Raw genomic sequence first — 20186 nt, 5'->3', positions numbered from 1 at the left:
AAAATCACATATTCAAATATAAAAGAATTGATCAAAAGTTAAAAAAATTACTACTAATAGACTCACCAAGATTTTCCATTCCTTGCTGCCTCTAATTTTAATTAATACATAAATAGTTGTTGTCAAAGAAAAAGAAGAAGACATGTTATTTATTCATTAACAAGAACATATTAATCAAAACTGTATCAAAAGATGCTAATTAAGATTTAAGATAATTAAAATTAAAAATACTTGATAGATATACAAAGGAATAAAATGTTGAATATGTTATTGATAATATTGTATTTTATTTTTATATATCCAAATAGTAAACCGAATTCAACAAAACTGTAATTTTTTAATTTAGTTTGGTTATGAGATTTTTTTTAAAATCATTTTTTTCAATTTGGTTTGAAAATTTTTCTAAATTAGACAAAACGAAGCCATGTAATCCTTTAATGGGGAGATGGTTCTATCTCCAGAAACAACAGGGACACTGCAGAATTTAGTGAAATATCCAGGGTTTTGAATTGCCCAAAATAATTGAAATAAAAAACATAACGAATGAGTACAACCGTACCAGCATATTCTGCGTGTGGCCTGCAGCCTCCACCTCTGCATGTTTATCTGACATACATACGTTTAAGATGAAATTTAGCTACAATTATTTCATTTCATTTTATTTTAATCTCCCTAAAAAAATTTATCATTTTATTTAATTTCATTTTAGATATACACATTTATGATATACACAGGAAATTAATGATTTCACATTTAACAATTTCTTAGGCTTCAAATCAATTTTCTGTTTTTTAAAAAATTAATGGATTCAAATCATCTTAAGCACAGGACAGATTTGAAGCCAAACCAGTTCTCTTATTATTATTATTTTTTAATTTGTAATTGATATATTCAATTTAATCATGTAAGAATATTCACCATTATGTTACAATTATAAAATTGTTGGAAGAACAATTAATTACAATAATATAAATTTAATAAACAGATATAAATCTTATAAAAATATAATATAATATTTATATTTATGTAATTAAATAATTAAATTAATTGGAGAAGATTAGGTAGACTTTAATTTTTCATATGTACTTAATTAAATTTAATAATTTAACATAGAATTTGTCTTTCCATCTCCATTTCATTTATTATCACATTAGAAAGTTGGAAGGAGATACTTTGTAGAAGGGTTGACATAATTTATTACTAGTATAAGAACTTACAGATTAATATACTCATTTCTTGAATTAGATTAATAAAACACCATCATAAGAGAAAAAGGGAAGTATTAATTGTTGAGTGAACAGAACATGTGTCCCAATTTTTTTTTTTTTTTTTAAAAAAGCAAAAGCAAAAACAAAAACAAAGCCATTCTAATCTGCTACCCAGAAATTGGAAAATTCAGAAACTTAATTCCACCAAAGCATGGTTTATGCTACTAATATGAAATAAGAAAAACAAAAAACAAAAAACAGAATCATTCTAACTTGCTATATAGGAATGGGAGAATTCAGAAACTGAATAACACCCAAGCTTGGTTTATACTTTATAATACTGATATGATGGATCCTTCTTAAACATAATGTTGTCTACCTTTTCTACAATATATTCTATGGAATCATCATAGGTTGAAAAAGCAGGATTTGTAGCATTTCAAATCAATAAAATTTGGTATGCTCTTCTGTGTGTAACTGAAAAAATATAAAGAACACAAATTTTGATAATCAGCTCGCAATTACTTACCGAGCTGAGTGAGGGAGGCGTCGAACAGAATAACAGGATGTTTACACAATTCACAGCACCTGGAGAATCTGTCATTGAACAAAAGGCTGCACAGAAGTACGATTTTCTACTGACTGTACATTCTGGGATTCAAATAAACAGAGCAACTATAGAATAGCTTGTCAAATCTGACATCAATATTTCCGATGGTGAATGGACAAGTGTATAAGACAAGTTTCGAAGGTTAATAAATCAAAGGATACTAGTGATGTTAAAAATGCACAGTATTTTTACAGCAGGACCTGATACAGTTGCTATCACATCATTCGCTGTGAATACTTCTACTTTGCTATCTTATTTCTCCAATTACTATGAAAAAAATTGAAAAACAGTGAATGATTTGCGCGTCTCATACCATACGGAAAAAGATAAGGTTGAGAACTGCTTGCTGTCAAAGCAATCTTTTAAGGTTCTTAGAGGGCCTTCTTCACTTCAAAGAAGTTAGAGCGCTCCTTGTTTGCAGCATCAACATCGTCAGCAGATGCCACTGCAACCACAACTCCTTTGTCTTTAATGGCCTCAACTGCATCAGCAAATTCCTTGAAGTCCTTTACACTGTGGGTTGAAAAAGGCAAAAAAAGGTCACATACACCCGGGAGAAGCAAACAATCGGATCTACTGGATGGAAGCAAGACTTTCCAGCCATGAGTCTCAGACAAACAAATGGTCAATGGAGCCTTATGTAATGTCAAGTTCAGCTTACAGATCCTGATCAGTGATTTTCATAATGCTTTTTTATCAAATAAAGCCTTGTAAACTGCACAGGGAGTGTTTCTACCTTTGACAACTTCAATATTTGGTCTACACTTATAATATGTAAAATCTTTACCTTGTAGACAATATCTCTTCGCGTCTTTTTTGCCTTTCTTCTTCTGTAATTCCTAATAAATGGTGTAACAAACTGAAAAGGGAAAAAAAAAGAAAAAAATGATATTTAATATTAACATGGGGCACCAATAGAACAAACATAAATAATAATGAGCACATTCAACAAAATCACAAGGCTGGATTCGAACTCGAGCGAGTCCGAAATGAGCTAGCCCTAAATGAGCTCAAGTTGTTTGTCAAATTCGCAAATTAAAAATTTTAATATCAAATAATGTCGTTTTGACCAATATGTATTAAAATGACATCATTTTAATAACGAGTTAATTAAAACTCGAACTGAACTAGAGCTCAAAACAAGCCAAGCTTGAGCTCGAGAGCTCGAGCTCAAGCTTTATTTCAACAAACTAAGCCGAGCTCGAGCTCGGCTCGGCTCGAATCCAGCACTAAAACCCATAATCACTGACAATGCAAATCTCACACAGATTTTCTGCCATGCAATAAACCCCTCCGATGTCTCTCTCCCCAAAAAAAGGAAATTTTAAGCAAGCGAAAAAAGTAATCATAATACTTGGAACACCAAGGACAAAAAATGAAAATCTGAAAGAACCTTTTCCGCGACCAATTCTCCCCCAAAGTTTATAATGCCACACATACCCATATTATGAAGCTTATAGAACCAATGAATAAAACATTTTAAGGCGCACAAAGGTCAGGGGCATCAACTAATTGTCCACATATGACATACCTACTATAACCTTTGGCATCTGGAAGCTGATATGAATCTACATCCCCAATGGTCCCAATAATTGCTTTAGTAAGCGTATCATCATCCATTTCCAACTCACGCAAGAAATTTGCTGTTCCATCATAGACATCTAGAGACTTCATCAAGTTTGGGTCCCGATAAGATAAGAAGGAGAATACTCCTACACAGATTCAGAGGTCAGATTGTCAAACAGCAACTAGACAGTACTAGTGAACACATATAGAATGATAATGCACCTGAATGAGTGTCAAAATCACAGAAACCACCATAAGCCCCACCACTAACACGGATGCGATCCCACAACCATGTATTGCTTATGTATTTCGATATAACGTAGGCACTCCCTTTAAGTTGGTAACCAGTGTCATAGATGTTACCTGCTTTCCCAACATAATTTACCTGAGAAAGAAATGATATGGATCTTCAGAAAAGTGGGCGTGCTTGTTTTTTTTATTTTTTAACAATAAAGGAAACAAAACCTGTACCTGTGTAGGTATCACAATAGCTTCATGTGTTGGAGGAAGTCGAGCTTTCCATCTAACTGTTTCAACAGGAGAGTTGCTTGGAAGCATGTCAAGAAATTTTCCAACAAACTTTTCTACGTTCTTGAGATTTTTCCCATCAGCAGTCAGATTAATCAAGCACCGATCCCTAGAAAGTAAGGATCTTCGAATCTCCTCAAGAGACAAAGAAATGCTAGACCAGTCTTGGTCAACTTTCTCTTCAAGGGCTTGCAGAAATTCAAAGTAGCTAAAAGTACAAGAAGAAATACAATTTAAATCAGTTGAGTCAATTAGGTATAAAATGTTATGTCAAAAATCAAAACGGCTTGGTTGTAAATTTTAAGGCAGACTTTAATAATACTACTAACAAATGAATTAGCAGATTGTATTATAACATCATGTTTGCCCAATTTGCCCTTAAAGCTTAAACTGAGAGGTAAGGGAACAAAAGTAATATTTTAACCCAAACAAAGGTAATACATTTATCAAATCCTAGACAATATTTCCCTTCTTGATTACAATGCTTGCAGAGTGAGAATTTGATAAATAACATTATTAGCAGAACAGATCAGCTCAAAGGAGAGAAATCACATCAAATCATCAAAATATCCTAACCTGACACCACCCATTTGTTCAGAAATCCACCCTGCAATATTCAACTTTGCATCCATTCTAGCAGCTGCAATTCTGTGACCACTTCCTCTTAATCGGTTCTGAAAATAAGGACGAAATCTGAGATTATGAAACTTGCAACTTTATACGTTTTATTCATGCTACTAGAATATCACAACATATACCTCCATTCTAGCTTTGCTTTGGGAAACAAACTGCTTGAAACGCTGCTGGTCTGTAAACTGGACTTCTTGAAGAACACAGTTCATCTACAATTATAAAGCAAACATGAACCCTCAGTCAATTGTTAATTCACAGGCAAAAACAGTCAGGATGTCAGATTCACAGGCCTGAAAGTACAACTTTAAACAACAGGCTAAAAACAGTATCAGAATATTGTTAGACAGACAGCAAGAGGAGTTTACAAATTTAAATTGACAGTGAGGGAGTAAATTGAAGCAACATAAATAAGATTTACACCATAATAATTAAATCAACAAAGCAAAAGATAAATTTCATGGTTATTTTAAAAATTCCCCATGTTTAGTTATTTATTCCTGCATGTCTAACAAGCTCAATCCAATTCACTTTGGCAGAAACATCTACATGCTAACACATATAATGAAAAACGATAAAGCTATATACACATAGTTTTAAGTACCCACATGATGTGTCATCCTATGATCGGGTAATTTTGAATTAAAGATAAAGTAACATATAATCCCATGATTAAACTTCACGTGGATACCCAATTGGGTATTCAAAATTGGATGCATATATCATTGCTTTAATGAAAAAAGTAAATATCTAAGTTTAGTTGAAAAAATACAACTTAAATGCATCGCAAAGAAGTAACCTACAAACTTTCTACATGACAAAAGTAATTAAGAAAGCCAATTCTTGAGTGTTGTTGATCTCTCTGATGCACCAAGGATACCAAAAACTCAAAAATGAATTCATTTGTAAAGTTGCTATAAACATTACCAGGTTAAATAAATCATCAGCTCGTCCTGCCATTGCTTTGCCTCGAACAATCAAATGTGAACAAGGATCTTCTTTGCCTCTTATGGATGATGTGAATGGATAAACTGATATTCCTCCAGTTTTCCTTCCAATTAACTGATTAAGTTGCACAAAACTCAAGTCTTTTGTACCCATCTCCAGCAACGACTGACTGTCAAGCCCATTGTAAAGTTATAAAGAGTAATTTCCATCAACTTGGCAGAAGCATGCAAATGCAGATAGTTATTATAACATCATAAACATTACAACTACTTTGATACAGAGAGTAGCATGTAAGGATCTATTTGATTTAAGATTACTTCTCATTAATGAGACTGATAAAACAAAAGTGTCACACAATAAGAAAGAGTATCATCATAACAGCTTGAATCCATGCCAAAGGAATAGGCCAAGAAATCATTTTCTGATTCAAGCAAACTAATAAAAAGGTCTGTCAAAAAACAAGCAAACCTCCAGATGAATAAAGATCATAGCTTTCTTTAAGTATTCTAATTAGCAAACCTAGTCTTTTCTGTAAGATGAATTCTATTTGGAGTACGTCTTTCTACATCTAGATCAGGAAAAGTAAATAGAAAAAGAAAGAGTTTGCATAGAAAAAAATGGTCATCAGCTACTTCAGGGATCATCTTACCAAAAAAGTGGTAACAGAGGAAGAAGCTCTTGTTTTACTGGACTCAAGTCTAGGACAACTTCTGCGTAGAGGATGTCATTTGTGAAAAGGTCATGTTGCAAAACCTTTACACCATTGATATCTCCAACCTACAGTAATATGTGCAAAAGCTCAGATTTTAGCACTTCAACTCAAAGGATATATGTTGACACTAATCCGGAACCAGTATGAATTGTGATAACCTCTGTGGGAACACGTGTAGGTTCTTTGGGAATGTCATTTATAGATAGACTTGGAACGCTTCTTAAAGCTTCTGGAGGGTCAGGAGTTTCTTGCTTCAATCGTAGCTCCTGTGTAGCACGTGCTAGTTCAGCCAGATCTTCTTCTGTCATGCTTGCTTTGACTTTTGCCAAAGCTTCTTTCTCAGCAGCTTTGTCACGAGAAGCTTTCTCTGGATCAGGCTACACCAGATTTGAAACGATTACCATCTGATATGATAATAACTAGAAGCATAAAAAAATATAGAAAGTGAATCAAGTACCTGCATTTCTACAGTAACACAGTGAGGATTGTTCAATAGATATTTCTCAATTAAAGGAGAGAAAACAGCTTTAGAGCCTTCCTCAGCTATCCTTGCTTTCAGATCCATCAAGGGTTTCTCATACTTTAAAGGTTCAAAAGGATCCATGTCATATATCCATTTACCCTATAATATAAAAACCATATCAAGCACTGGATTACAGAAATTAAGATAGAAACACCACGTATCTAAAACACAAAATGAATCTTACAATGGATCGAAGCATAAGTGATAAGCCACGAGGAAATGACCCAGTGTTATTTTCTCTGAGAGAAAACTCAATTGTATTCATGGATGCCTCCACAGCATCTGCCTCAAAACCTTCTTCTGCTAACTTTGTCATGGTATTCATGATTAATTCTTCTACCTTTTGAATGTTCTCTTCAGAAACATTCTTCAATCCAATACTAAACTGAGGCTGAAGGAGTTCATCTTCAATTCCACCACCGACAATGGCATCTCCAAGACCACTTTCCAGTAGAATTTTCTTCAGGGGAGAAGCAGGAGTTCCCAACATAAGATGATCCAAAAATCCAAGAGCGAGTTCAGTTTCCAAGTCCAAGGGCTTATCTGCGAGCAACCAATTAAGGCATACCATGTTTTTCCTCTTAAGATCGCCACATTCACTGGCAGGATATTTCTCAACTACCCTGACTGGCTTTGAAAAAAGTTTTTGAGGTGTAATTACAGATTCACTGGGAGCTGAACTTGCCTCAAAATTATCCAGATACTCTGTGAAAAAGAAAGAGTCTTAAATGTACTAAATATAACTGCTTGAACTCTAAACTTGTATATTCAGTTAAACTATTAGAATGACAATATTTGTTGTTTCAAGAATCATTTAATCTGCCTTTAACATTATGCTCCACAAATTAAAGTTTCCAAGAAAGATGATAAGAGAACCAGGAAACGTAACTCTTTTGGTTGAGGTGGGGTTAATATATATGATTCTATCACCTGATCAATGAAGGAAAGGTTATGCACCTGGTACCAATCCAAGGTTAAAATATACTATCACAATATCTTCTTTTTTAATCCAAATGACCTCAGAAGAGCAACATGAAACAACACACAATTAGGGAAGGATATTTTATTTTCCATTATTTAATTGACCAGCCTTGTAAGATTTCAAAGTCTGCTCATATATCTTGTTACACATCTTAATTTTTGCAACTCATCACTTTACTCTGGGCCAAAGCATTCATGTATCTCAGGGAAAGAACAAAGTGGTAACAAATTGAAAAAAAAAAAAAAAGAAGACAAAACTAACAAATTCATAACATCTGAGGTTTCATTTATTACCACTCAAGATCCGCAGACGTTCTTTTGGATCATCATCTCCATAGAACCATATCCTTGCATTGCTAGGGTGGTAATATTTTTGGTGAAATTCCTGTATTTTTCGTTCAGGAAAAAAAAAAAGAATAATAAGACAATTATTTACACATCTACGCAGAACAGTACTGTGCTTCAGTTCACATTGAGATTATTTGGCGGCCAAAACTTTTTCACAACTGGTATGTCTGAAGCATTATAAAACCATGATCAGCATCTAAAACCCAAAAAGTCCAGTAAATCAGCCAACCGAAGATTAAATCAAGTAATAACAAAACTAAAAACATGTCAGTAGTTTCTTATTTATCAGCAATACCTCCAGATTCTTAGAATTAGATGGATATCAGCATTTGTGCATAACTTATCAAAGAAACCATAATCGCACAGATCAACAGTTCCATTATCCACTAAATTTGTTGCACAAAAATCTCCATTATCATGTCTGTTTCACACCTCATAAGGCCTTGGAGGAGTCCTCTGTGTTCTAAAAATAATGGAGGTGTACTAATATCCATTTTTTTTAATTTCCCTCAAGAAAACATACAGTATAAGATACAACATGCTAAACATAGAATAACGTTCTAACAACCTTTAAACATATCAATACTGATACCAACTGCCTAGAGTTGAAATTTATACAAAAATAAATAAATAAATAAATAATACAGGATAATCTGGCACATTGTTTCAATCCCAACTTAATAAATATAAATAATAATAATCATCCACACCAGAAAAAGGAAGAGAACAGTAAATCATTTAGATCCAGCAATAACAAAGCAAAACCTTCACAAGATATAACAACTATTAGGTCATAATCATTTAAAAACTTAATAACATCATGCTAGCCTTAACTCAAAAATTATGTTAAAAGACAATTCAAGACAGACCTTAAACTCCTCAAATGTTAGCTTGGGGATGACTTTGGGGTCACCTCCACTGTCAACGCCATATGTGTTGTCAGGAAATAAAGCCTGTGGAAAATTTGTTAAACACGGTAATAAATTACAAAGAAGATGATTGTATCAGAATTTGGATAGGGCAACCAATGCGTTGTGTTTGAAACCACCAGAGACACATAGGGCTTCTGAACACATATCACACAATAGCTAGACAATCTTAATGTACAATTAGGCAGTAAGGCCACAACATATTAACAATTAGATTGAAATAAATTAAATTCAATATCAACCGATGGTTTACCACTATCTGCAATAATAAAATTCAGGATTCCCTTTCAGAGATACCACTCAGCAATAAATTGTGAAAACGTTCTGCAAAGTTGCTAACATCAAAGGAATGTGAAAGAAAAGCAAGCAGAACATCTTGTAGAACTTGCCTGTTGAATGGTCTGCCCTAATACATTGTCGGGCTGGGAATAAACACCTTTCATCTCATTGAAAACAACACCTGAAGTTCAGAATAAAGCAAGGAGGCTAAAAAAAATTGTATCCAGAAGTTTGACGAATCATTCACCAGGAAAAGTCAACCCTCATCTTTTGGAATATGGCATTGAAATATCAAAACAAAAAAGAAGTGATATATCATAAGGAAACCTTTATAAGTTATTTCCTCTGAAGGATTGTTGAGCTCAAAATGCCAGCCCTCCTGCTGAAATGTCTGGAAGTTCTCCACACACTTTGGAAAGAATACAGCATCCAGGTAGACATCAACCAAATTATAAAAGTCCTGTTTGTAGAACAAATATTGTGGGTTAAACAACATGAAAGCAAGATTTTCCAATTTTATGTTTCTACCCCTCATAATTCAATCTCATCTTTACCTTAGTGTTTGTGGAAGCAACTGGATAACAGGTCCTATCAGGATAGGTGAATGCATTCAGAAAAGTGTTTAAGCTCCCTTTCAACAATTCAACAAATGGTTCCTTCAAAGGATACTTTCTTGATCCACATAGTACACTGTGCTCTAATATGTGTGGAATCCCAGTTGAATCCTTCCTGCATTGTCAATTACATACAAAGAGACGATACAAGTTAAAAAGGCCATAATTAAAGAATCAACCCAAACATAGTTTTCACATAAAATTTGATAAGAACTGATACATGTAGCAAAACATAACCAATGCCCAATACAATCAAAACATCTAAGTACCAAGTAATATAAACAACACAAGATTACCAAAATTTATATCTCATATTTAAAGATACATATGAATTGCCCATACAAGCAAGCGCCAATGCCCTCCACAAAATTCAAGATTTCATCTCATTCAGTCCAAACGGTTAAAATCCCTCAACTAATATTTTGCTTTACATGAACACTTATATACAACATAATAAATTGGCAAAACAGTGTATATGATATTATACTTACGGAGGAGTACGGATGACAATACCAAACACCTTGTTCTCATCATCATTTGATACAGACATAACCTCAGCACCGGTTTTCTTGTGCTTGAAAAGCACAGCCTTTGACTTACACTCTTTAATGAACTCTTCTGAAACCTTCTCGAATCCATACTTTTCCGCAACCTCATCACTGACTTCAACAACATCTGCACCCAAAACGATATGCAAATAAAATGTTTACAACCTATTAAAACAGAGTTAATCAGTGAATGTATTAACACATTAACAAGAATATCCTAACATTCATATATTTTACACCTATTAAAATGATTTCAAATGGAACTTTCTTAATTGTATTGTCTCGAAAGATCTCATTTTTAATATATAATAGAGCGTAACATATTTAGCTCAATTGAAGATATTTAAGAAATTATGCTTATCGTAGTTTCAAATAGCAAGCATTTGGTACCAGGAGAGGGCTGTGCAGGAGGAGAGGCGACGGCGCGTACAGAGAGAGTTGAGAAACGTTTATTGAAGTGAAGAGAAGAGGATAACGGAGGGCGTAATCTAATGTGACAACGGTGCAGCGAGCGTCCAGTGAGGTTGGGAATCAGACGGAGCTGATTTCTCCTACCGGCAGATAATGATGAAGAAGGACGAGAAAAGAGAGATTGCGAAAGCTTGTGAGAAGATCAGAAGTAATATCTGTTGCAAGCGAGAGAAGAACACGAGAGAGAGCGAAGCAAAGCCGTTCTCTCCACTGTCACTGACAGTCAGGATAACCCGAAGCTACGGTAGTGCGCTTGTATTTGAGTTGGCGTTTTTAAAATGATTTTTCTTTTCGGTTTTGGAGAGGTTTGATGAAAGGATTTGTTGCCAGGGAAAATATCTATTAATGCAATTGTGGCTTGTAATCGACCAAGTTTTCATTCAAACCCTTGTCCTTAAATTTCCCGAACTTTCTAAATTTCTGCTGGACAAGAAAATTAATTAGTATTTTATTTATTTATTTTTTTCAGAAATCATGTTAATATTCGAGGGCTTTTTTAACTTCTTTCATGGAAATCTAAGGCTCAAGTCAAGGTCCGGTTGCTTGGCGGAAAAGTTTTTCTTTGGTTATCGCCCCCCTTGGTAATTTTCTTTCATCGTGCTTCTTTTATAATTAGATCGTGAAGTTTCTCTTAAATTGTTGTCAATCGTAAACCATTTTCATCATCGTAGACAAATTGCAAATGACACTTCATCTTCGTCATAGCATGAGAAAGAGCTATCAAGAGAAAAACGCTCAAGAGAGACAGACATCCCAGGACGGAGAGTGAAGTAGACTTTGGATGGGAAACAGTTTTTGGGTGTAAGAAAAATATATTTTTTTAAAACGAATCTCTCAATCGATTCTTAAAAAACAAAAATTTAGCACAGTTCTGGATTTGTGTGTGTTCTCTGTTTTTCAAGTTTTAAATCTACAGGCAATCTAATTTCCAAATGGCTCTAAACTGAAAGTAGAAAAGAAGCCTGCAGCCAAGAAGGCTCTTGCAGAGAAAAAGAAAAAGCTTCCTAAAGCTGCATCCTTCGCCGACATGAAGAAGAGAGCAAAGAAGAGTGTAGAGGGAGAAATAAAAGGTTTAAAATCGACAAGAAGGTTGCTTGGTGAGAAGAGGTGGTTAGAGGTTGAGTTGTTTGGCCATCCTCTTTCTTCCTCTATCGAAAGACCTCCTAGGTAACACGGATGGCCAAACCACCAAACTCTTGTTCACATTGTTTTCTTCACCTTCGCTTTCTTTTGTTTTGGTTTCCAATTTTGACATGTCTTCGGGAATCGAGGTTGTCGAACAGGTTGACAAATATCTTTTATTTCCAAGAAAAAAAATTCTTGAACTCGGCCAAAAGTAACAGAACTGTACAGGAAGGTCATCAAGGTCTCGGTTTACATTTGGGTGATATAGTTTCCTGGAGACATGCCGGGAAGTCAGATTGGCCCGTGACACGGTTTATGAAAGATTAACAAGAAACAAGACTTCCATCGAAATCCAGAGTAAGAAACTATAAGATTTTTGAATAATTCCTCCAGATTTTTCATTAATTCTTGATTAGGTTTTACAGGCTTTCTATACAACTGAAAAACAGCTGCCAGTTGGCTACACCTATTACAACAAATCTCGATCATAGATTTAATAAGCAAAATAACAAAAAACTTACCGGTTATCACCATCTGATGAAATGAAGGACTCAGATCTAGCCCCTGACTACAGAGAAAGAGGGAATAAAAAAGAAAAAAAAGCGAAAGAACAAAAGGAGAGAGAGAGGAAGATACTTTTATCAACCAGCACTTGGAGTTTATTCGAGAAACTAAAATACTAATACAATAAAATTATGTGTATCCACTTTAGATACACAAATATATATATATTTATATGTGTTATTATGTAATTAGATGATTTTAAATTAAAAATAAAATAATAATAAATCATATATTGAAACATATAAGTGTGTATATATTTATATACCCAAAATAGGTACAGATAGTATTGCTCATAATAATATACTTCCTTCAATGAAACGCTGCGTTTACTTACGAAACGCAACGTTTTAATTAAGTTGACTTCACAGTTTAAGGTCCTTTTCATTTGGCAAGTTGTAGAGGGTATAATATGCAAAATTGTGAGCCTTGTCTGGGGCCTTAGAATAATGTCTGCAAGTCAATCCAATACGATTCGATAAAAAATATTTTAAAATTAAAAAATAATGATTTAATAGACTAATAAAAAAAACATGTGGATTGTCCTCTTAATCCTTTCATAATAGTGGACTGACTTAACCAGTTATGGCTTAATCAAGAATAACTCATTATCATCTCTAAGGGAAGGTGTATACATCTATATCATGTATATATTATTATTTATATATAAAATTATATAAAAAAATTATATAAATAGTTTCACCGGCGACACTAATGAGAAATGCGGATGCTACGCTCAAATCGTTCATCAGTCATCACAACAACCTTATTAGTGGGATTTATTTGGCCCATGTGATGGCAGGGTGAGTACTGTACATATCGGAATTTTGTATCCAGTGAGGCGACAGGTGATGGGTCTCACTTCCCAATTCATCCAATTATCCTTTTCTCTTTTAAAAAGAAAAGGTAAAGTTAGAGGGCAGTTGGGTCTTTGGTCAAAAGTTCCACTTCCAAACAATGTGCAATATCTGATGGGAAGAAGAAGGTCTCGTGAAACTCACCAGGGACCCCAGTGCCCATTACCAAACATTAGAAAGACTCAACAAAGTCTTCGGTTAAACATGTGGAATGGGTGACGATTACTTTCAGATTTAAATTATCGGATCCTCTTCAGTTCAGTCATAACTAATCCATTTGTAATTTCAGTTGACTGTAACAATGGATTCGAGTGAAAACCAAGTAGCGCATGAGTATATTCCATATTTTCGTGCATATAAAGATGGACGCGTGGAGAGATTCTTTGGCTCCGATAGAGTTCCACCAGCGATTGATGATTCTGATCAGAATGGTGTCTTCTCTAAAGATGTTATCATTGTTTCAGAAACCGGACTCTCAGCTCGTATTTTTATTCCAGCAGCCGCCATTAAACCGGGCCAACGGCTGCCTCTTGTTGTTTACTATCACGGCGGAGGCTTCTTCATGGGCTCACCATTTTGCTCCGTTTATAACAACTTTGTATCCTCTCTAGCGGCCAAGGCTAATGCTATCGCCGTTTCCGTAGACTACAGGCTAGCCCCAGAACACTACATCCCCGTAGCCTATGAAGATTCATGGGCCGCACTAAAATGGGTGGCGTCTCATTGCAATGGTCAAGGCCCTGAAGCTTGGCTGAACAACTACGTTGATTTTCACCGAGTTTTTCTTGCTGGGGATAGCGCCGGAGGCAACCTGGTGCACAACGTGGCCGTCCAGGCAACTGTTGAAGACTTAAATGGGGTGAAATTGTCAGGAATCTGCTTGATTCATCCATTTTTCGGCAGGCAAGACGGCGGTGTTGATAAGTGCTGGACTTTCGTGTGTCCAACCACAAGCGGGTCCGATGATTATAGAATCAACCCAAGTGTTGATTCGAGGTTGTCGAGCCTGCGGTGCGCCAGGGTGCTAGTTTGTATTGCTGAGAAGGATAAATTGAAAGCCCGGGGGTTGTTTTATTATGAGACATTGAGAGACAGTGAATGGGCTGGAAAAGTGGAGATTGCGGAGACAGGAGGAGAAGACCATGTGTTTCACTTGTTCAATCCGAATTCTGAAAGTGCCGTGGCCTTGATTGAAAAAATAGCTTCATTCATAAATCAACATAATGCTAGCTGATTTACGTCAAGCACTTTGTACTGCTCAGCTCTTCTTTCATAATTTCAAAGCGAAAAATCAAAATTAAGTTCTTTTTTATGTTCTGTAGAATTATTTATCAAAACTGAATTTATGGATACAAATTGAGAAAATTGGATGCCCAAAAGACTGAGTGGTGGTTCAACTCCTTTCCCTCATATTATTTGTCCTTTGCATAAGTCACGAAAATCTGTGTCATATTCTTGCCTATTTCTTTCAACAAAGGGCCAACTGAATGGCCAGCTCTGAAAATGGAATATAAATCTGTAGTGCTCTCAATTATTCCATCTTGGAACTATAAAACAAACAACAAAAAAACTATATATATTTATTTTGATTATATAAATATATACATATTTATATATAATATTAAATAATTTTAAATTAAAGATAAAATAATGTTCAGTAATGATATATATAAATATGTATATAATTGTATACCAAATATAGATACATATAGTATTGCCCAACCAACTAAAGGCCGTCTGTTTTATCTCAGCTCTATTTTTCTTAATTGCCCAAATGGATTCCAGCAAACCAGTGGTAGCCTATGACTTCTCTCCGATGATAATCATATACAAAGATGGCCGCGTACGGAGGCTTCAAGGCACTGAAGTTGTTCCCCCATCTCTTGATCCCAAGACCAATGTTGAATGCAAAGACGTTTTATATTCACCTGAAAATGGGCTCTCGGTCAGGCTTCACATGCTGAAAAACACCAATCGAAACAAAAAACTTCCCCTTCTGGTTTATTTCCACGGAGGAGGCTTCTACGCCCAATCCCCTTTCTCTCCTCAAACCCACAATTTCCTCAACTCTTTAGTTGCAGAAGCTAACATCATTGCAGTCTCGGTTGAATACAGAAAAGCCCCTGAGCACCCCGTCCCTTGCGCTTTGGACGATTCGTGGACTGCCCTTCAATGGGTCGGGTCTCATGCGCACGGAGCAGGCCTCGAAGATTGGCTCAATGACTACGCTGATTTCCAGAGAGTGTTTTTCTGCGGGGACAGCGCTGGAGCCACTATAGCTCACCATATGGGCTTAAGACACGGCCGAGAAAAGCTTAAGGGTGTTAATGTGAAGGGCGTCGCTTTATGTCATCCGTATTTTTGGGGCAAAGAACCTGTTGGTGATGAGTCGACCGACGCAGAATTCAGACAACGGCGGGAGAAATATTGGAAGATGGCTTGTCCGAGCTCAAGCGGGTGCGACGACCGGCTGATAAATCCGGCGGCTGATCCGAACCTAGCGAGGCTGGGGATCGGCAGGGTGCTGGTTTTTGTGGCTGAGAAGGATTTTCTTAGAGCAAGAGGATGGTATTATTACGAGAAGTTGAAGGGAAGTGGGTGGGTGGGTGATGTGGAAATTGCAGAGACGGAAGGCGAGTACCATGTTTTCCATCTGAAAAATCCCGCTTGCAAAAAGGCTGTGGCTATGCTCAAGAGACTTGCTTCCTTCTTCAATCAACAATAAGAAATCGAAGTTACAGAGATCTGCATCCATTTTCAGGGATTGAAACAATTGCAGGTCACCGATAAAAAAATTAAAAATAATTCCAGTTTTATTGTTTGATTCATCTCATCTGATTGAATTATTATTATTATTACAATATTTTTGATAAATCCAATTTTATTTAACATGATATTGGCCAAATTAGGGAAATTATAAGAAATACACAAAAGTAAGGGGGTTTAAAAAAATTATCCAAAAAATTTAGATTAAAGCAAAAATGCCTAACTTTTGTGAAATGTCGAAACTACCCATATATATAAACAAGGCAAATTTTTATATTTCCCATTGTGAAACTTGCACTGTCACTGTGCAAATCCAAAGAAAAATAGCCTTTTTTCCCACTGTCCACTGTTGTCCCACTGTCAAGCCGATTTGCGATGATTTTCTTGTTTTCCGACTACCAAAAATGGTCAAGAAGGTTAGTATATCTTCCATAATCTTATTTGAATCAAGTTATTGTTCATATTATTGAGATTTGAGTGAGATTTTGCGATTTAAAACTTTAGGGTTTCGATTTTGAACAATACTTAATATGTTTTGATTCTTGACTGTTTTCATTGAATTTGTTGAGGGGTTTTGTGTTATAGCTTATGTAGATTCGATTTGTGTTGAAATTGGAGGCCGAAATGACCGATTTTTGGTTGAAAAATGTGTCCGAAGGACTCGACAGTCTGACAGTGGGAACAATGACGAACATCCCACTGTGACAGTGGGTTAAGGGGGTTAAACGGCTTTTTTAAAACATTAGGGATCTAATCGACATAGATTAGTCCACTGTGGGTGTTTCTGAAATTTGTCATGTGACAATGGGCTATTGGGAATAGCGTGGGTTGGGGTGAAAATTTACTTTTTTGAAACTGTAGGGGCGGTAAAGATTTGAAAAATTACTGAGGGCAAGGGATAAATATTGAACCTGTTTGCAATAAAATTTTCTCAGGGGGTAAATTGATATTTTTTATATCTAGAGTTTCTCGACGTGTAGTTCAAATTTTATATCCGTTTTTTCTGTTTTAAGATTTTTCAATATATAGTTTTCGAATTTGAGATTAAGTTTTTCAATTTTTGTGCCTTTTGGACATATTTTACGATGTAATGACCTAATTTCATTCAATATTTCAGTTTTTTCATTTATAAGATATATCGACTCGTCCTTTTAAATTTCAGTTTCGTTTTTCCGAATTTTGCCGTTTTATGATATATTGATTCATATTTTTCAGATTTCTGAATGATTTTTTCAATTAGTAATATTCTTATGTATTTTAACTGATAGAGTTCGAATTTCAAATACGTTTTTTCAATTATTCACATTCTAGGGTATATCAACGTATAGAATTCGAATTTTATTTTCGTTTTTTCAAATTTCATTGTTTTAGAATATATCGACTCGTATTTTCCAGATTTTGGAACGATTTTTCAATTGTTGCTATTCTATGGTATTTCAATGTTTAGAATTCGAATTTCAGTTTCGTTTTTTCCAATTTCACCGTTTTAGAATAGGCCAAACGACTATTTCCCACCCAAGGTTTAGCGTTTTCTCAAAAGTCCCCCCTTTAACTATGGAAACACCAAACACCCACCCATGACCGGTTAGATTTAACCAAACCCTAACGGTGATAGGGGTAAAATCGTCATTTTCACTATAATATTAAAAATAAACTAAAATAGAATCTAATTTTGCCCCCCTAAACTTTAAAAACTAAAATTTTTCCCCACCCTAAGTTTTAAAAAATCACAGTTTCACCCTAGGGTTTGGTTTTGAAATCTCCGGCAACCTCTCCGGCTCCGTTGCCGACGACCGCTCCCTCCCGAGGTAACCTCTCCTTCCGGTGATCTCTTTCCTCCCATTTGGAGGTTCGATCGACGTCCGGAGACGCCGTGGGAGACGAAGAACTTCGTCGGGAAGACGAAGTTCTTCGTCTTCCCAGAGGTCTTCTTCTGGGAAGACTATCGTCTTTTCAGACGAAGAACTTCGTCTTCCCGACGAAGTTCTTCGTCTCCCATGGCGTCTCCGGGTGTCGATCGGACCTCCAAATGGGAGGAAAGAGATCGCCGGAAGGAGAGGTTGCCTCGGGAGGGAGCGGCCGTCGACAACGGAGCCGGAGAGGTCGCCGGAGATTTCAAAACCAAACCCTAGGGTGAAACTGCAATTTTTTAAAACTTAGGCGGGGGGAAAATTTCAGTTTTTAAAGTTTAGGGGGGCAAAATGAGATAAAATTTTCAGGCGTTAGGGTTTGGTTAAATCTAACCAGCCATGGGTGGGTATTTGGTGTTTCCATAGTTAAAGGGGGGACTTTTGAGAATACATTAAACCTTGGGTGGGAAATAGTCGTTTGGCCTTTAGAATATATTGACCCATATTTTCTAGATTTTGGAACAATTTTTCGATTGTTGTCATTTTAGGGTATATCAACGTATAGAATTTGAATTTCATTTTTGTTTTCAAATTTCATCGTTTTAGAATATATCGACTCGTATTTTCTAGATTTTGGAACGATTTTTCGATTATTATCATTCTAGGGTATTTCAATATTTAGAATTCGAATTTCGGTTTCGTTTTTTCTAATTTCACCGTTTTAGGACATATCAACTCGTATTTTCCAGATTTTGGAACGATTTTTCGATTATTGCCATTCTAGGATATTTTAACGTTTAGAATTCGAATTTTAGTTTCGTTTTTTCAAATTTCATCGTTTTAGAATATATCGACTCGTATTTTTCAAATTTTGAAATGATTTTTTGATTGTTTTCATTCTAGGATATTTCAAATTTCAGATTCGTTTTTTCTAATTTCACTGTTTTAGGATATATCGACTCGTATTTTCCAGATTTTGGAATGATTTTTCGATTGTTACCCTTCTAGGGTATTTCAACGTTTAGAATTTGAATTTCAGTTTCATTTTTTCGAATTTGATCGTTTTAGGATATATCGACTCGTATTTTTTAGAATTTTGACTAATTTTTCGATTGTTAACATTTTATGGTATTTTAACATATAAAATTCGAATTTTATTTTTATTTTTTGAAATTTCACCGTTTTAGGATATATTGACTCGTATTATTCAGATTTTTGAATGATTTTTTGTTTGTTAAAATTCTAGGGTATTTCAACATTTAGAATTTGAATTTCAGTTTCGCTTTTTTCAATTTCACTGTTTTAGGATATATCGACTCGTATTATTTAGATTTTCGAATTATTTTTTGTTTGTTGAAATTCTAGGGTATTTCAACGTATAAAATTTGAATTTGAATTTCGTTTTTTCCTTTTACCCGTTCTACGATCCTGAAATCTTATTTTTAAAAATTTGTGATCACTTTTTTTATTGTTTTGTATTTTTTATCTTTTTATGATTTTTTCATGAAGACATTTGTTGACATATTTGCTATTTATGAATGACTAACTAATTTTGTAAATTTTCGTAGGATATTTCTCGCAAAAGAAAACGTGTTGAAAGCGAGCTGTGAATCCCCAATGAGTCCAGACACTTTCGGACAGATTTGATACGTCGTGCACAACGTATAACATTATCTAGGATGACGTCTAAACTGACCCCGGATCAGTTACGACTATTTGAGCAGACATGTTTTGGGTATCTTCTTCATTTACCTGAGACCAAATTCTCTGGGATATTGATTCATTCATTTCTACTACGACAGCTACATCGATTCTTTGTTAGGTTTAGGATTAGCGGGGTTGATGTTCGTTTTAGCCCGTTTGAGTTTGCTTTGGTGACAGGTCTTTCATTTAGCTGACGCATTGATATCTCTTCATATATTTCTCACTTTTCCAGACATAGGATCAAAGATACGTACTTTCGAAGTTGTCTGAAGGTGCAGTATCGTGACCTAGAGCGTGTTTTCTTGTCGAGGTCATGGAGAGATAACGATATTGACGTTGTCAAGATGGCTTTATTGTATGTTCTTCACATGGTTTTGTTGGGGAATGATCAACGAAAGAAGGTGTCTTTAGAATATTTACAGTTGGTT

At 35.2% G+C, this 20186-nt stretch overlaps 3 protein-coding genes and 1 long non-coding RNA gene across 7 annotated transcripts; 3 read left to right on the top strand and 1 right to left on the bottom strand.

The window, feature by feature from the left end:
- Positions 1-410: 410 nt before the first annotated feature.
- On the bottom strand, positions 411-12671 carry LOC123213980 (presequence protease 1, chloroplastic/mitochondrial-like). Of its 4 annotated transcripts, XR_006501785.1 has the most exons (21): positions 12542-12671; positions 10368-10551; positions 9817-9991; positions 9590-9722; positions 9373-9443; positions 8924-9007; positions 8001-8091; positions 6910-7430; positions 6660-6824; positions 6361-6579; positions 6140-6267; positions 5470-5659; positions 4671-4754; positions 4489-4586; positions 3856-4120; positions 3607-3769; positions 3350-3530; positions 2606-2677; positions 2132-2331; positions 1738-1823; positions 411-606 (listed from the first exon to the last, which is right to left on the bottom strand). XR_006501785.1 is itself a non-coding variant. In XM_044633643.1 (19 exons), the coding sequence occupies exons 1-19, from the start codon at positions 12552-12554 to the stop codon at positions 2190-2192; spliced, it is 2979 nt and encodes a 992-aa protein (XP_044489578.1). In that variant the 5' UTR covers positions 12555-12671; the 3' UTR covers positions 1866-2189. The 4 variants fall into 4 exon arrangements, 2 of the variants coding, with proteins under 2 accessions (XP_044489578.1, XP_044489579.1); XR_006501784.1 differs by lacking the exon at positions 411-606 and having other exon boundaries at positions 1504-1823; XM_044633643.1 differs by lacking the exons at positions 411-606; positions 1738-1823 and having other exon boundaries at positions 1866-2331.
- Positions 11336-12404, top strand: LOC123213981. The gene is made up of 2 exons (XR_006501786.1): positions 11336-11476; positions 11567-12404. It is a non-coding gene; the product is annotated as an uncharacterized LOC123213981 (long non-coding RNA).
- Positions 12672-13564: 893 nt separating the features above from the next.
- LOC123213553 (probable carboxylesterase 2) lies at positions 13565-14848 on the top strand. The gene has a single exon (XM_044633013.1). It carries the CDS (start codon positions 13740-13742, stop codon positions 14670-14672), a length of 933 nt encoding a protein of 310 aa, XP_044488948.1. The 5' UTR covers positions 13565-13739; the 3' UTR covers positions 14673-14848.
- A 254-nt stretch (positions 14849-15102) lies between these two features.
- Positions 15103-16258, top strand: LOC123214737 (probable carboxylesterase 12). Its single transcript, XM_044634702.1, has one exon. The coding sequence runs from the start codon at positions 15213-15215 to the stop codon at positions 16161-16163; it is 951 nt and encodes a 316-aa protein (XP_044490637.1). The 5' UTR covers positions 15103-15212; the 3' UTR covers positions 16164-16258.
- The last annotated feature ends 3928 nt before the right edge of the window (positions 16259-20186 follow it).

The sequence above is a fragment of the Mangifera indica genome, chromosome 4 (assembly GCF_011075055.1).
Source record: "Mangifera indica cultivar Alphonso chromosome 4, CATAS_Mindica_2.1, whole genome shotgun sequence".
In the NCBI taxonomy this organism is placed as follows: Eukaryota; Viridiplantae; Streptophyta; class Magnoliopsida; order Sapindales; family Anacardiaceae; genus Mangifera; species Mangifera indica.
Note: the sequence above shows the minus strand (reverse complement) of the source record. Positions and strands in the feature narration are given on the sequence as shown.

Coding starts and splice junctions, on each gene's coding strand:
- LOC123213980 (XM_044633643.1), bottom strand. Junction 9,723..9,816: donor TTGCTTCCACAAACACTAAG/GTAAAGATGAGA, acceptor TTCTACAAACAG/GACTTTTATAATTTGGTTGA. Junction 4,121..4,488: donor GAACAAATGGGTGGTGTCAG/GTTAGGATATTT, acceptor TTGTACTTTTAG/CTACTTTGAATTTCTGCAAG.
- LOC123213553 (XM_044633013.1), top strand. CDS start 13,740: ATGGATTCGAGTGAAAACCAAGTAGCGCATGAGTATATTCCATATTTT.
- LOC123214737 (XM_044634702.1), top strand. CDS start 15,213: ATGGATTCCAGCAAACCAGTGGTAGCCTATGACTTCTCTCCGATGATA.